The sequence below is a fragment of the Ochotona princeps genome, chromosome 13 (assembly GCF_030435755.1).
Source record: "Ochotona princeps isolate mOchPri1 chromosome 13, mOchPri1.hap1, whole genome shotgun sequence".
Lineage (NCBI taxonomy): Eukaryota > Metazoa > Chordata > Mammalia > Lagomorpha > Ochotonidae > Ochotona > Ochotona princeps.
In genome coordinates this window covers 59090351-59107537 of record NC_080844.1, presented here as the reverse complement: position 1 = coordinate 59107537, position 17187 = coordinate 59090351, and the positions used below count along the sequence as shown (strand labels likewise).

General features: G+C 40.4%; 1 protein-coding gene across 1 annotated transcript in view; it reads left to right on the top strand.

Moving 5' to 3' along the window:
- The window catches only part of PDZD8 (PDZ domain containing 8), a 57325-nt gene that overhangs the window by 3060 nt on the left and 37078 nt on the right, over nucleotides 1-17187 (top strand). The window contains exon 2 of the mRNA XM_004579785.3: nucleotides 14682-14804. Within this exon, the coding sequence (XP_004579842.2) occupies nucleotides 14682-14804 (123 nt within the window). The remainder of the gene's footprint in view (nucleotides 1-14681; nucleotides 14805-17187) is intronic.

Sequence of the window (17187 nt, the reverse complement as noted above, 5' to 3'; positions counted from 1 at the left end):
CATGGTATTCAGTGACTGATATGTTAGAAAATGCAAATTCTTAACCACATCCTGTGACTACTTCATTGACATTTCAATTTTAGTTTATACACAACTTGCTGTTGTACACCCTAAAATGGCTAGAGGGTACTATTCAGCTGTCTTGTGGCTATTTTCATTTTTATATTTTATATTTAGTATTGAAGCATAATTTTTACTAAACTTGGCGAACTTTAGGATAGTTCAAACTGGCTTATAACTCTGACAAGGCATATGTCAGCAGTTGAGGCACAGAACAGTTTTAGGAGGGATGTGCAGGGAAATCTTCAATACCCTAGTGAGGAGTAACTGTTCTTTGTGTCCTGCCTAGTAAGGTATGTGTGAGTCTGAGCTGACCATTTCCTGTCTGGTTCTAAGCTTTCCTTACTGATCTCTGTCTCTTATCTTTGAAAAGCATCACCATTCATTTATATTATGGCAAAATAACTTTTTGTTTGCCATATCCTAACGAGTTTTTAAAAACCAAAGCATGAATTTGGTTATGTTATTTAAAAAATGTTTTTTTAATTTATTTATTTGAAAAAGGCAAAGAAAGGAAGGGAGAGAGACCAGTCTTCTATCTAATGGTTCCCTCCCCACGTGGCCACAGAGGCCGGGCTGGCAGCCCAGAGCTTCAGCCAGGTCTCCTCCGTGGGTGCAGGCTCCAAGCACTTGAGCCAACCTCTGTTGTCAGGCGCATTATTAGTGGGGGGCTGGATCAGAAGTGGAGCACCAGGATTTCAACCCATGTTGATGTGCGATGCCAGCATCTCAGATTGCAGCTTAACCCAGTCTACCACAACACTGGCCCCCAAAATATTTTTTAAATTGTGAGAGTGTGTGTGTGTGCGTGAGCTCTCACCCACTGATTCACCCCTAGTGTCCAAAACTGAGAACTGAGCCCCCAGTCTCAGTCGGCCCTGTGGGCGGCAAGGAGCCAGCTGCATGAACCAGCATCAGCATCCTGGAGGATCTGCTGGCAGGAAGCAGGAGTGAGGCGCCAGAGCCAGGAGTTCTGCACGGGAGGTGGTGTCTTAGCCTTTAGGCCCAGTACTCACCCGTGATTCGGCTGTTTCAGCTTCTGAACCTTGGGCGTTATGGTTACCTCCAAGCAGTGCTACATCTTTGCTGCTTGTATTAGCATCTCATTAGTCGGTCAGTAAAAATACTGCTTGGAACACATCATTCATTCTGTGAGTGTGTTTTGCACATCTGCTAAGTGTTACCGCTGTTCTAGGTGCTGGGCTTGGAGACTGAACAGAAATAGTGTCAAGACCCTCATGAACTTTGAGTTTCAAGAGAATTCAGTTAGTTTTGCTTAATAAGATTGAAAACTAGAATGGGGTTGATGGGGACATATAATTAGGAGACTGATTTTAATGTAAGAAAAAGGCTGCCTCAGGAAGTATTGCTCTCTTGTGTGCTGTTCTGCCAGGGTGTTTTGAACTGGTGATGCTGTGTCTGATAATGTGATTCAGGTATCAGATAAGAGAATGAATTACAACACATCTAAGATGTATCACAGTGAAAATCAGTAGCTGTTTTTATCTTTTTTTTTTAAATAGGTAGCAGAATGGGACTTGGAGTACCTAGATAACTTATTAAAGTCACACTGTTGTGAAGTGGTGAAATATGGTGATAAGATCAGTATATGTGTGTGTTTTAAGTATGCCATCAATATATTGTATACCTACAGTGTATTTCCAAGTTAACTTAGAATTTTGAATAGTGTGAACCCATAAAGCCTTTTCTTTTCTTAAATTAGAAATTTTGGGAGGATCTCTTAGATGACAAGGTTGTATATTTGGGTGATGCCCCACATAGCATCCCTTTTTATAATCCAGAAGATTGTGTTTCCAAATAAAAGGTTTTGCTTAGTTTATCTATTTTAGCCATCTAATCGTCTTAGTAGAACTAAAGCATTAAGAAAAATCGGTTGAGTCTTATGATCCTGTGGGCTTTTCATCATTACATAACGAAGTTTGTTGCCCTTTCAAAGCTTCCTTCATTTGTTTCTCCTTTTCCATGTTGTTCAAGTGAAGTGGCCTATTCAGTCTGCCAGTTCCTAGTGTTTTACCTAGGATTGCTGAAAACTCAGTTGCTTCCTGATGACCTAGCTGATTGACACTTGTTCCTAACCAACACAATTTTGAAAGATGTTATATAATTTTTTAATTAAATTGCATGTAGAAAAACATATTAGGATTTTCTGTTTTTAAAAAAATTTTTTATGGGCCCAGTGCTAAAGTCCTTGCCTGGCATGTGCCAGGATCTCATATGGGCACCGGTTCTAATTCTAGCAGCCCTGCTTCCCATCCAGCTCCCTGCTTGTGGCTGGGAAAACAGTCGAGGATGGCTCAAAGCCTTGGAGCCCTGCACCCGCGTGGGAGACCCGGTAGAAGCTCCTGGCTTCAGATTGGCTCAACTCTGGCCACTGTGGCCACTTGGGGAGTGAATCAGTGGACAGAAGATCTTCCTCTGTGCCTTTCCTCTGTGCCTCTCCTCTGTGTATATCTGACTATCCAATAAAAATAAATCTTTAAAAATAAATTTTTTCCATGTATTTAAGAGAGAAACAGTGAAAGAGAATATGATTGCACAAGCTCTCATGACCACTGCAGACTGCCATCGCCAGGTAGAGACAGTAAAACTGGTGATGTGTCTTGCTCTCCAGCCTCTTAGTGTTTGTAGGGAAGACAGAGCAATTAAAGCTCATTTACTGGCACATGCTTTGTGAGCATTTAAGCCCATCAGTTTGTGAGTAACTGGAAGGGGAAGTTTTAGTGCCTCTGGTACTTTGTAAACACTGATTAGTTTGTAGTATGAATGACCTGTGTTTAGGAACATGCATAGTGCATACAGGATTTGGCAATATATGTGGTTTTGAACATCTGCTGATGGTCTTCGAATCTACTTCCCAAGAATCAAGAGGGACCACTGTATTATATTTAGGTATCCCCAGCTACACTGCAGTTTAATGCTGGTTTTACTTCTTGCAATTTGAATTTCCATAAACAGTTTTTGGATTATTGTAATTTAGGCTTCTAAAAGTTTAGTTGTAAAATAATGTATTAATAAGCCTTTGCTTTAGAGATTTGAATTATACATTGAGAGTTATGAGGATGATATGAAATTCTAGTCAGTCAGGTGTGGCTCTGCTGTCCCAGAAAACCAGAGTTTGTTCCTAGAAGTGAGCAAAACAGACCATCAGAAATTATTATATTGGAGAAGCATGCCGGACCAAACATTTAATGTGACTTAAAGGTGTTTCTAACAGTTGATGACATGGACAAGAGCAGGAGTAACAAAATAAGTTCGGAAAGTGTGTCTATGCCAGGCACTGTAAACTCCTCGGTGGAGAGGCTGGTGTTTTGTTTGTACAGATGTAGAAACTTGAGACTCAGAGTGGGTTAGTGACTTTATCAAAGTCCTAAGTACAAGAAAAAAATCTTTAACTCCAGGGGCCCATGCTGTGTTCTTTCTTTGGAGGCAAACCAACTATTACTGTAAATCAGGTCTGCAAGTGGAATGTTCTTAAGCCTATGAGTTAAGGATGGTTTTTTATATTTTTAATTTTATATTTGAAAGTATTTAAGGGACAAATCTCACAAATTCTGAAATATGTTACCTCACCTTTTTTCTAAGGTTGGCTGATCCCTGTTCTAACCCCTTTGGGAAAAGACAACAACTAAAAACTGAAAAACTATGCTTGAAAACGCCTATGAAGGACCATAATATTCATGTATCATGAAAGAATTTTAAGCTGATTTTGAGAGTACTCTCCTTTTAGTAAGCTAATTAAATCTGGATACTTTTTCCTAGCAAAATGCATAAATACATTTTCATGAAATTCATAGTCCCCTTAAAGTCTGGCTTCTTAGATTCCCGATTGAAAAGTCAGTCAAAAGGGCACAGCTTTGCTCCCATGAATACAACTAAAACCAACATGCTGAATTAATTATTAAACTCTTTGTAAGTTTGCTTACCCCTTGGGATGTGTACAGAATCATATGGCTTGGGTGTTTCTAACCAAGCTGTGCAGTGTCTCATTTTACTTTGGTAAAATTCCTTATAGCATGCTAAGGCTCTCTGATTCAGTAAGAGTATTTGACCCTTTCATTTCCTGGCCGCTCCACTTCCTGTCCAGCTCCCTGCTTGTGGCCTTTGAAGGCAGTGAAGGATCACCCAAGTCCTTTGGCCTGTGCACTGGAGTGGGAGACCCAGAAGAAGCTTCTGGCTCCTGGCTTCTGATCGGCTCAGTTCTGGCCATTGTGGCCACTTGGGTAGTGAAATAGCAGATGGAAGATCTCTGTAAAATCTGCCTTTCCAATAAAAATAAATAAATCTTTATAAAAAAATTTAGTTATTGACCCAATATTTCTTCCCACCACAGTCTCCATTTTTAAGAACAGTGTTGCCAGGAAATAAGTTACTTTGCTGCTCACAGAGTACTGACACCTTTCTTGGCATGGCATCAGAGTATATCACACTTCACTGGAAAGCCATAAAGCCAACTAGCTGATAATTAGCAGACATTTTACAGAGTTGTTTCATAATCTCTCTTGCCATATTGCTGAAACTACCATAAAATTGGATACTCAGTGTAGTTGGCTAGGGAAGAAAGAGATGTGAGTGTTAATTATTCACCTTTACATTAGTAGAGCTACAGGTGAAAAGTAGAGCCTGCTAGTACTATGGAAATATTTATATATTTATATATATATATATATATATATATATATATATGTATTATTGAAGCTATAGAGAAATTCTTAGTTGTTTTTTCAGATACCTAGAGCTGTGGAGTGAAGTGGAGCTGATTTAGGTGTTAGTTCTATACCAAGCAAGAGACCTTGAACAACACATCCGTCTTTTCTTAGTCTGTTTCCTCATTTGTAAAATTGGAATAATATTTAATTGGCGATAATAAATAGCTGTCTGAGTAAATATCTTTGCTTTATTTACTAACAGAATACATGGATTTTGAGTGCCCTGTGTTTAGAAGATACTTTTTTAGAGATAGGTCAGATATCTTACTAGCTCTGTTTTATGCATGATATGTTCGTTTTTTCTGCTTTTAAAATTGAAGTATGGAGTATTTATTATATAGCCTAGCTGTTAAGACATCCATAGTCCACACTGAAGTGCCTGGGTTCCAGCTCCTGACCCGTCTCCTGCCACTGCGGACCTGGGAGGCAGCGATGTTGGCTGGTGATGGGGTTTCTGCCACCCACACGGGAGAGCTGGGTTTTGGTCTTCGGCCCTACTTCTCCGCTAGCTGTTGTGGTCATTTGAGGAGGAAGCCAGTACATGGGGGATCATGTATATTTTAATACTGAAAAATATGTAACATAAAAATGAATATGTCTTATGAATGTATTTTATTACAGAAAATTACTACTAAGTTTTGGGATTATCCATTTTTTTTCCTAGATGGGTTATAATTTGCTTATAAAATCAGGATGGTACTTAGTGCTCAGTTGTTAGTGTTTTTTTTTCTTTGTAACAAATTGTGTCTTGAGTTTCCTGAATAATCCTACTTTATCTGTTTTACAAATACATCAAGTTGGGTTTGTCAGTAGTACTTAAGCTAGATAATTCCTTGAGTTTATTATTATTATTATTTTCTCCCTAGTCATTGTCTTACCTATTTCTTTGTATAGATGCTATATTCTTTTTAGGCTTTTGATTTGCTTTGTTTCTGCCTTTTTTTCATACACACGAGTAGTATTGAGGAGGTAAAGGTACAAGTAGTTAGAACACTACTAGCTAGATGTTATATTAGTAAAAACCTCTCCATTTTAGTTTTGTCTCCCTGATAAACTCATTACTGAGGTTCAAGTCTGTATGCTCAAACGTCTCCACTGAGATCCTCCCTTCTCTGAGCTGCTCTTCGATTCTTCTCTGGTACAGTGAGAGTTAAATAGAAATGTGACCCTGCAGATTGGTTTGTACAAGTGTAACATGAACTCACTGCTCTAATCCCACCCTTGACTCTTCTGTCTAGTTCAGATCTCATCTCCATCTCGTCTTATCTGCTCATGTCCCCATGGTGGGGTTTTCACAGCCTGCTGTGCTCCCACCACAGGACCTTTGCTGTTCCTTTTTTGGGGGCAGAATTTTTCCACAGCCCCAGAACTCACTCACTCCCTTTTAGGTATCTGTTACTTTTCAATATCCTATGTAGGACAAATCTTGTAAATACCAAATTTTTTTTGTAAAAACTTGTTACTGACTTGTATGTACAGAAGCTGCTAGATTCCACATGAGCTGAGCCATGGAACTGAAATGGTGATTTGGATTAACTCTTTTTTTTTTTTTTTTTTTTTTTTTTTAAAGATTTATTCATTTTTTATTACAGCCAGATATATACAGAGGAGAGACAGAGAGGAAGATCTTCCGTCCGATGTTTCACTCCCCAAGTGAGCCGCAACGGGCCGATGCGCGCCGATCCGAAGCCGGGAACCTGGAACCTCTTCCGGGTCTCCCACGCAGGTGCAGGGTCCCAATGCATTGGGCCGTCCTCAACTGCTTTCCCAGGCCACAGGCAGGGAGCTGGATGGGAAGTGGAGCTGCCGGGATTAGAACCGGCGCCCATATGGGATCCCGGGGCTTTCAAGGCGAGGACTTTAGCCGCTAGGCCACGCCGCCGGGCCCGGATTAACTCTTTCTAAAGAATACCTTTGTTTTCTGTATTTACTAAACAATGCCTGGAATATATGTTAACTTTTTAATGTCAAAGGCCGTCATAATAAACACAGCCTGATGACGTACAACCAAATGCTGTAGTGTTGTCAGTGTTGAAGAGTGCTGTTTCTACCATTCTCCTCTCTCTCTCTCTCTCTGTCATAATTAGTACAATTATGAGAGACCATAATTAGCACAGCAGTTCATCCTGCCATTCTGTCTTGATCATGCAAACAGATAATTCAAAGTCCAGAAACCATGGGGCATTGTTTCCTCCTCTTTGCACACTCAGAATAAAGGCCAAACAGATACATTTGCAACCTTCTGTCACTCAGAAGTCTTGGGTTTTAAGTACGTCTTGTTAGAAAGGTCTGTACTGACAGTGGATTCTACCTACCTTAAGCTGAGAGAGAAAATCAGCAAAATGGCGCATATATGCCAGTTTTCAAAAAATTAGAATGTTGTAGAACATATTTATCTCTGTTCTCTAATTAGCACCTTGGGTGTTTATGGCCATGAATTCATCATATATTGAGAATGAAACTGCTGATATGATACACGATAGACCAAAATGTTGAAATGGTTGATTGTCACTTTAGTAAAAGCTAGAAAATACCCAACCATCAGTATAATTGATTCTTGTTGCTATGCCCTTAAAAAACAGCACAGTTAAAAAAAAAAAAAAAAAAACCCTGTTAGGTTTACTCTTTTTTATTAAGGACTGATTGATTATATGTACTTGAATCATTAGTAAGATAGGTGCCAATTTAATAGGTATTTGATACCTTACTGTGTTGAAAAATGGTGATTTCTTGAAGGATCAACTTTTCTTGTGAAAGCTTAGTATTTTCATGAAATTGATCATAGGCTATTGTAAAGAACCGTGTTGTGGGTTGTGGTGAACATAAAATGATATTAGGTTTTTCAGACTTGGTGAAGAAAACTACTTTGTTTCTTGATCAATTCATCTCATTTGATAACAGCATAGGATATTAACATTGATTCACTTTGGAATCATCAGTTGTTTGAGTTCTGCTTGAAGAACCTGTAACCTCTAATATAATTCTTTCATTTGGCATATTTAAAACTGTTTCAGCTTAATCCCCTGCCTGTGGTGCCAGTATCCCTACTTCCAATCCAGCTTCCTGCTTGTGGTCTAGGAAGGCACTGGCGGTTAGCCCAAGCTCTTGAGCCCCCGCTCCCACGTGGGAGACCTGGAAGAACTCCTAGCTTCGGATCAGCTCAGCTCCTGCTGTTGTGCCAGTGGGACGGGAACCAGCAGATGAAAAATCTCTGCCTCTCTGCCTTGCGCAATCTCTCTTTCTCTCTGTAACTCAGCCTTTCAAATAATTTTTTAAGAGTTACTGCTATTTTGTTGTTAGATTTTTTTTTTTATTTCAGTGGCTGTATGTTAAATGGCAATTTACATGTCAGGCATTTTACTTAATACCAAGAGTTTATATTGAACAACATAATATTTATTGAGTGTTTACTGGCATGGTGCTAAGCCTTTTTCATTATTTCGTTCAGTCCTTACAACAGCACAGTGAGATAGGTGTAACTGTCCTTTTGCATAGGAGTACAAAACATTGTTTGCTCTAGATGCTGCACAAGTGGATTCCATGCCAAGCTGTGTAGTCTTCATTCTGTTCTTAACCTCTGTGTAGCCTCAGGTGTTCTCTCACCACTATTTGATACCGCCTACAGTGTATACTGCTTTTTCTTAGGCAACTCACAATTTAGTGTCAGGGAGACAGATGTGCCAGGAGAGCTAGAAAAACAGGACAGACATATAGACAGGGTTCTTAGTAGCACAGCAGGAGTACATATTAGAGAGCTTTTAGAACACAGGTAAAGGAGCAGTTAGCAGATGGTAGAGGAGGGAGACAGGCTGTAAAAAGTAATGACTTTGAAGAGAACTTGGGTGATAAAAGGAGCTTAACATAGGACTGGGATGGGCTCAGAGTGATTAGCAGGTGGTTTCTCAGGAAAAATTAGTAGTAGCTGACCTTGGTTAGCATAAAAGAGCTTGGTTATGATTTACTGTTTCAATGTAACATCAAATGAAGTGTCAAGTAATATTAAAGTTTGAAATTCAGGCTTACGGTTTATGAATATCAAACATTAAGACTTTTTTTTTGACCAGTTATTTTTTTTCTGGCTTATGCTTATTTTTGTTGTGATATGCTTTAGTTTTCATAATAATATACAACAAGAATTATGACTAATGAATTTAAAAATGTGAAAATTGGAGTTCTAGAGAGAATCTTCCCTTCACTCCCCAGTTGGCCACAGTGATGGTGCTGGGCCAGGCTCAAGCCAAGAGCCAGGTGCTTCATCTGGGTCTACTGTGTGGGTGACAGGCTCAAACCTGTGAGCCATCTTTTGCTTTACTCAGGACTGTGAGGAGCAGGGTTGGGAGTGGAGCAGCCAGGATGTGACCTGGCACCTGTAATGACAGCTGCCATTGCAAGTGGCAGCTCTGCTTGCTCTGCTACAGCACTGGCCCTCTGATAGTTGTTTTGTGAATTGTATTTTAAATGTAGGAGGAAATCTGGTAGAGAAATTCCAGCTCAGACTGTAAACTCTGCAGTATCGTTTGGTTTAGTCATGCTAAGGCCACCTCAGGATTTGAAATCCGATAAATCCATAGCAGGTAATTTTTTAAGTTGATAATTTTGTATAGCCTGCAGATGATGTTGTAAATATCCAAATGACCCTTGGCAGAAAAAAAAAAATTCTCCACTCTTGCTAGGGCATGAGTGAAAGTACTTCATTTTGCACTTTAGTGACAAAGGTAAATATTCCTTAAACTTCAAAATTTTCCCATGTCCTTTGAGTATTTCTGGAGAGAAAAGGCATTGAGGCAGCCATGTGCCCCTCACTTTTTTTTTTTTTTACTAGCTCTAATTGTTACAAATTTTTCCCTTTTATTGAGCTGAAAACTTCAGCAAATTTGTCACTTGGGCAAGAACAAAGAAGCCCAGCTGAAGTTGAGAGCAGATCTAGACCTCAGCATCTGTTTCTACTGAGTTCACAGTAAGCGCTCTTTCTCTGAAGCTTGCAATGTTTGCAGACAGTTACAGTGCTGCCATGTGATGGAGATGTCACCGGCTGGCACTCGGGCTGCTCAGGCAGCAATCGCAAAGAGGTGTCTTAGAGGAAAAACATAGTAGATTTTTAAGAAGATATGCACAGGGCCCGGCGGCGTGGCCTAGCGGCTAAAGTCCTCGCCTTGAACGCCCCGGGATCCCATATGGGCGCCGGTTCTGGTCCCGGAAGCTCCACTTCCCATCCAGCTCCCTGCTTGTGGCCTGGGAAAACAGTTGAGGACGGCCCAATGCATTGGGACACTGCACCCGCGTGGGAGACGCGGAAGAGGTTCCTGGTTCCCGGCTTCGGATCGGCGCGCATCAGCCCGTTGCGGCTCACTTGGGGAGTGAATCATCGGATGGAAGATCTTCCTCTCTGTCTCTCCTCCTCTGTGTATATCTGGCTGTAATAAAATGAATAAATCTTTAAAAAAAAAAAGATATGCATAATGAGAAGGCTTGGTTTCTCTTGTAGGTGTAAGATTTAAATACGTATTTTTAAGTTTTACTAAGGTAATATACATTTTCAGATTAAATATTTTTTCCTTCAAACTTTTATTGAAGTATTAGCATTTGAACTGTGCCCCAGTCATGAAAAATCATACTAGTGGTTTTTACAAAGTGAGTGAATAGGATATTCCCAACAGCCGTGAGGTACCTCATGAGCCACCTGGGCACTATTACTTTTGCTCTACCTAAAAATACTCTCTTGACTTCATTCCTGTTACTGTTTTGTTTTTGTTAATCTCCTTTGAATTGTATATAAATTGAATCATATTGTGAACTTACTTTTTTTTGTCCCGCTTCTATCACCATTCAGTTTGTGAGATTAATCCATATTTGCGCATATAGTGAGTTTGTTCTTTATTGTAAAATATTTCATTGTGTGACTCTACCTCAATATATCCATCATATTGTTGATGGACAATTGGATAATGTTCATATGAATATCCTTACACTGGCGAACATTTGTGCCCATTAATGCTGCATGTGTCTAGGAGTAGACATGCTATGTGATAAAGTATGCCTCTCTTCAGGTTCAGTAGATACTGGCATACAGTTTTCAAATAATAGTTACATTATAATATAGTTATAATAGTCTATACCAGCCATTTTGTGCCCTCTCCAACTTTGATATTGTCTGTCTTTTCATTTTAGTTAATATATATAATTAAAAAAAAAATAGGGACGCTGGTGTGGTATAGCAGGTGCAACCGTCATCTGGCATAAGGGTGCCAGTTATGTCTTTCAGCTCCCTGATAGTGACCTGGGAAAGCACCTGAAGATACTGAAGTGTTTGGGCCCCTGGCACCCACATGAAGCTCCTGGCTCGGCTCTGGCATTGTAACCACCTGGGGATGAAACCAGTGGATGGGAGAGGCAGTCCACTCTCACACTCAGACTCTTTGAAATTAATACATCTTTACCAAAAGCCCAAAGAACACAAAAGGACTTCTAATGAAAATCAACAATTACCTTCCTAGGTCCTCTACTTTCCTGTCCTAAGTCGTAGACAAAAGTAACCGTTTTTACTATTTTAGTTTTTACAGCTGCTAAGAGACATTACTCAAGAACACAAATTAAAGAGCTAGGCAACCTAGATTCTCATTGTGCTTTTACAACTTCCACGTAATGTATCCTTGAGTCGGTATATTGCCTCTCTGTTGCAGCCCCCTTTCTGGTTTTAGTTATATTTTAAAACAATTTTTTGCTGATTGGACTGGGGAAGCAAGCCAGCAGAGCTGCTCATGCTTCCACTCGGAAAGCCATTCTTCCTGGATGGAGTTTTCTGGAGGAAGAGTCCAGGGTAGCTTGTTAAAGAAGGTTATCTGACACATTTCTGATTGATCAGTAACAGAAGATAAAGACTAATGAATCCTCAGCAGAGATGTTAGGATGGGAAAAGGAAAAGGGAGGGGCAGGCATAGCCTGCCTCATTGTTTGGATTCCTTATGGGTTTAGGATCCTTAAAGGCTTTGACTTAAAGATTTTGAAAGCTAATTCTTACAAAATGTGAATGTGTGGGTTCTATTTATTAGATTGCTTAACAAACAGCTTTTTTATATTCAGCAACCCCCTAGGCATTAAATGAACTAAAATTAATTTATATTCCAAGTTAACATTGAACTCATATTACTATATTTATATCACCTTTTTATTGCATTTTAACTTTACACTTGATAGGAAACACTTTAGAGTGCCTGGGACAGACTGAGTTACCTAGGAGTATTAAATCCAAAGTCTCTAGTGTACTTAGTGATATTTATATCTATATCTATGTATTTTAAAGATTTATTTATTTTTATTGCAAAGACAGATATACAGAGAGGAGGAGAGACAGAGAGGAAGATCTTCTCTCCGATGGCTCACTCCCCAAGCAGCCACATTGACTGGAGCTGAGCCAATCCGAAGCCAGGAGCCGGGAACTCTTCCGGGTCTCCCATGTGGATGCAGGGTCCCAAGGCTTTGGGCGGTCCTCGACTGCTTTCCCAGGCCACAAGCAGGGAGCTGGATGGGAATCGGGGCTGCCAGGATTAGAACTGGCGCCCATATGGGATCCCGGCGCATGCAAGGCGAGAACTTTAACCACTGCGCTATTGCACCGGGCCCGATATTGATATTTTTGTAAAGTAACAGAGTTACATGTATTTTAAGAACCATAGGACCTGTGTCTTAAAGGCACTTAGCTTTACCTTGTATTAATATGACCAATTTAGTTCATAGATTTTTCTCCTTCCAGAAATTTGATGCTTATGTATGTGTGAGCCAAATCACTTCAAATACAGATTAGCACAGTAGTTGGGAGAAAGTGAAGGCCTTCCTGCTTTCTGTGCTAATTCAGAGAACAAGAGGAAAATGCTGATCATTTTTCTTTTGATACTGTTTACTGGGAAGCCCTAAACCAGCATCTTTGCCTGCTGCCTCTCCACATTACTGCCTTAAGAGGCTGTCGGTGTTTTCCAGTGTGTACTTCATTTTTCATATTGGATTTTTATAAATCAGTGCAACACATCCGCAAGTCCTGATCATGTGTAAGGGATGTAGACAGTTGTGAAACTGTGCCCTATTCAAGACATGAACGCACAACAGTTTACCAGGCTATCTGGTCTGTTCTGAAGTCAAATTTGAAGAGTATATAGCATTTGCATAGGCTCTGAGGAGTAGGAAAAACCTCCAGTTGGTATAGAAGGCCTGAACCCAGTAATACGTATGTCTTCTGTGGACATCAGGTGAATTCTTACATTAGAAAGTTTCTGTGCCTATTTAGGAAAATGTGCTTGGAAAATTTAATGGTAGTAGACGTTGCATGTAAAATCAGGTACTTTTGGTACCTTTGACTATTGGTTTTTTCCTTTTTTTGGTTTTGTTTTGTGACTCTTAGTGAAACTCCATTAAAACATTTGAACAGGCAAGTTATGGCTAATGGTGGTATGTAGGGTGAATTAAAAACTATAGGGCTGGGCCTGGCGGCATGGTCTAGCAGCTGAAGTCCTTGCCTTGAACGCACCGGGATCCCATGTTGGCACCGGTTCTAATCCCGACAGCTTCACTTCCTGTCCAGCTCCCTGCTTGTGGCCTGGGAAGGCAGTCGAGGACAGCCTGGAGCCTTGGGAGCCTGCACTCACATGGGAGACCTGGCGGAAGTTCCTGGCTCCTGGCTACGGATTGGCTCAACTCTGGCCATTACAGTCACTTGGGAAGTGAACCAGTGGATGGAAGATCTTTCTCTTCTCTGTATCTCCTTCTCTCTGTAAATCTGCCTTTTCAATGAAAAAAAATTAATAATAATAAAAAAACTGTAGGGCTACATTCCTAATTTCGTATCACCTTCCTTGTTCCTTGTTTTGATGATGGAAAATGAACCATGTTTCAAATTTTTTAGGACCTGGTGTTGTGGCATAGGAAGTTAGCTGCCACCTGCAATGCCAGCGTCCCAGGTGTGTCTCTTGACTGCTGTAGTTCTGATCCATCTCTCCTGCTAGTGGCAAAAGCAGCAGGTGCAAGTGCTTGGGTCTCTACCTCCCACTGCGGAGTCCTGGATGAAGGTTTTGGTTTGGGCCTGGTTGTTGGGACCAGTTGGAGAGCGAACCAGCCAAATGGAAGACTGTTTCTCCCTGTCTTTGTAACTCTGAGTTGGAAATAAATAACTGATTTTTAAGAAGTTTTTTGAAGTCTGCAGTTTATAATTCAGTACAAACATCTTTGTAAAAAGCAAGGCTACTATAAATGCTCATATAATTGCTTGAATAATTATTCATGGGTAATTGAGGTGTTAGGTCGTTTGGGCTTTATAGGAGTCAGAGTAGCTTGAATTCTGGTTCTGCCACACACTGTATAAAGTTGAACTAATCCTTCAGCATTTCTGAGCCTTACTGTCCGTTTAGAGACAGAGGCTATAATAGCAACAGCCCAGGGTGTGAGCGTTCGGTGAGATAAGCGGCTGAAGCAGTAGCGCGGTCTGCCAGACCGTTGCTGATGGATACCTTGTCTGGTGTTCATTGATGCCATTGTCACTGTATCATCATCATGAACACAGTACTGTTTATTCCGTCTTTTTCTGTGGAACAACCCAATCTGAATTTGGTCTGGTACTGCAGGCATGCTCTTTCTCCCTGGTCTTTCCTGCCCCAGCCAAACTGCAGGACCTACTGACAGCATCTGGACTTTGCCTTTGTTCTGCGTGTCCTGCCTTGTTAATCAGAGCCTTGTGGTTGCTGCAGAGAAGGTGCCCTTTGTTGCCAGTTATGGGAGAGTGTGGTAAGCTTTGTAGAACACATGCAGTATTAGGTGTATGTGTGTGATTCATATGGGTAGGTTGTGTTATGCTTTAAACTGTGGCTGTTGATTAATTCAAAAATTTAGATGTATCTTTACTTTTGTCAGGTTTAAGCCGTTTTTCCCATACCAAACCTTGCAAGGATTTGAAAAAGATGAAGAGCATATTCATGTACAACAGTGGGCACTTACTGAAGGCCGTCTTAAAGTCACACTGTTAGAATGTAGCAGGTATGTTCTTTATTTTGTCATTAGCACCTTATGGGAAATAAAGTGGGGTGAAAATGCACTGAAGTAATATTTATGTTTATTTCCCATTTGTGTTTCTATTATTTACTTGTAGATACTTTAACTATACATTTAATTTCATAAAAATGGTCTTTTCTAGATCACCAAATACATACAGCAAGTTTTAGAACGTGCTGGGGAGAAGAGCTGCAGTGATTATCAAACTTTCCAGCTGCATAGTGCTGTGCGTGTTTGTCACCTACTGCACCTATTGGAAAACTGTTCTATTACAGCTGTTTTGATCTTTGTTTCTAGTAGTTGGAATACTCAGAAAAGCTGTAAGCTCAGAGTTTAAGAATATGGATTCTTAGCATTTTCAGACCAGAGAGATCTTGGAAGTAACCTTGTCTAACCTCTTTATTTTACTTTGCAACACCACGATCCCAGCTGTGTTCACACTGTGCTTGAGTCACTTTGCATTGACCTTACTTACCTTCTAACACTGCTTGCCGCCTAACAGCGGAGTCATCTCAGAATACAGACCGAATTGTCGTTCTCTGCTTCAAACTCTTCAGGAGCTTCTCGTTCTCGTTACAGCGGACCAGGTCCCATCGCGCCTGCAGGTCCCACCTGCCTCTCCCGCTGCTTTCTCACCGTTCTTTTCCTGGTCCTTCATTCATAGCACTTCAGCTACATGTGCCTTCCTAAAGGAAGGGATTGGCAGGTTTTCTCTCTGAAGGAACAGTGGGCTTTGTGGTTTGTATGGTCTGTTGCATCTGCCCAGGCTGTTTTATAGTGCATTCGTATACAGTATCTAAGTTAATTGATTGCTATGTGCCATTACAATTTGACATGGACTTCATAATTTTCATGTGTCATGAAATGTTCTATTGAACCCAGTGGTGGCCCAGAGACAGTAGACTAGGCTTGGGCCATGGAATGAAGTTTGTCATTCTCTGCATAGATTTTTAAAATATCAAGCTTTGTGTGTTAATTCTATGCTTTTTTCCTAGGCTGCTCCATTCATTCTTTGCCTCTGAAATCAACTTTTCAGGTTTTTTTGTTTTTTTTTTTAAGATTTCTTTATTTGAAAGGCAAAGTTACAGGGAGAGAAAGGGAGAGAGAGAAATTTCTTCCATCTGCTGGTTAGTTTTATTCAAATAGCTAAAACATCTGGAACTGAGCTGGTCTGAAGTCAGAAACCAGGAGCCTTATCTGGATCTCTCATGTGGTACAGGGGCCATGAACTTGGGCCGTGCTCTGCTGCTTTCCTAGGCACATGAACACGGAGCTGGATCAGAAGCGGAGCAGCCAGAACTCCAACTGGTGACTACTACACCACAATGCAGGCACCTCATAGTGTGTTGTCAAAGCTACCCCCCTAGGGTTAGGAAGCCTAGTGGTGAAGCCACTGCTTTTTGTACTGGTTTCCCATATGGGTACTGATGTAAGACCTGGCTGTTCCACTTCCAGTCTAGTTCCGTGCCAGTGTGCCTAGGTAGGCAGGGCAGGGAGGAGCACCCTAATGCCTAGGTAGGCAGGGTAGGGAGGAGCACCCTAATGCCTAGGTAGGCAGGGTAGGGAGGAGCACCTGATCCACATAGGAGACGCAGAAGCTCCTGGCTGCCAGCTGACCATCTGATCTGGGGAGTGAACCAGCACATGGAATCTCCCTAGTTTCTCCCCTTCCTCCCTCTTTCTGCCCTTCTCTCTATGTAACTCTGGCTTTCTAACAAAATAAATCTTTAAAAAAATCTGATGTAAATCAGAAAAATTGGTACCTTCATAATATCTCCTACTCGTTCTAAATGCAAGCATATTATACTTATGCTATCTTTCTGTGACATTTCTTTATACTACTTAAAGTTTTTACTTATCATTTATTTTTATTTCCAACCCCTATTAAAAATAAAGACTTTAGTACCCAGATTATATTTTGTACCTAATACAGTTGTATCCTTGCTAATAGGCTGATTTTGAATATGCTGATTTTAAATATTTTTTTTCCTAAGTTCTAGGGTAACAGGATTGTGTGTTATATATCAAAGGTTGACAAGGAATTTTTAATAAAAAATAGACTTAATGTATTTTATATTTAGTATATTAAAAAAAACTGTATACAGTAAAATAGGTATAACAGTTAGATATTTAGAAAAAAACTCTTGGCCTTAGTGTTACCGTAGGGTTGTGGCTTGGTTACAGGTCTGTTAGCCTGTGGCTGCTTGACCATCATTCTCTTGCTTTACCTCTGACACGCTTCACTTAAAGCCTGCTGTGGAATTAAAAACTGTATAAGGCATTGAGAAAGTATAGTCAGGCATGGTGTAAGTCATGTTGGACTGAGAAAAACATTAGATTTGTGGAATACTTGTAACCTGCTTTTTTC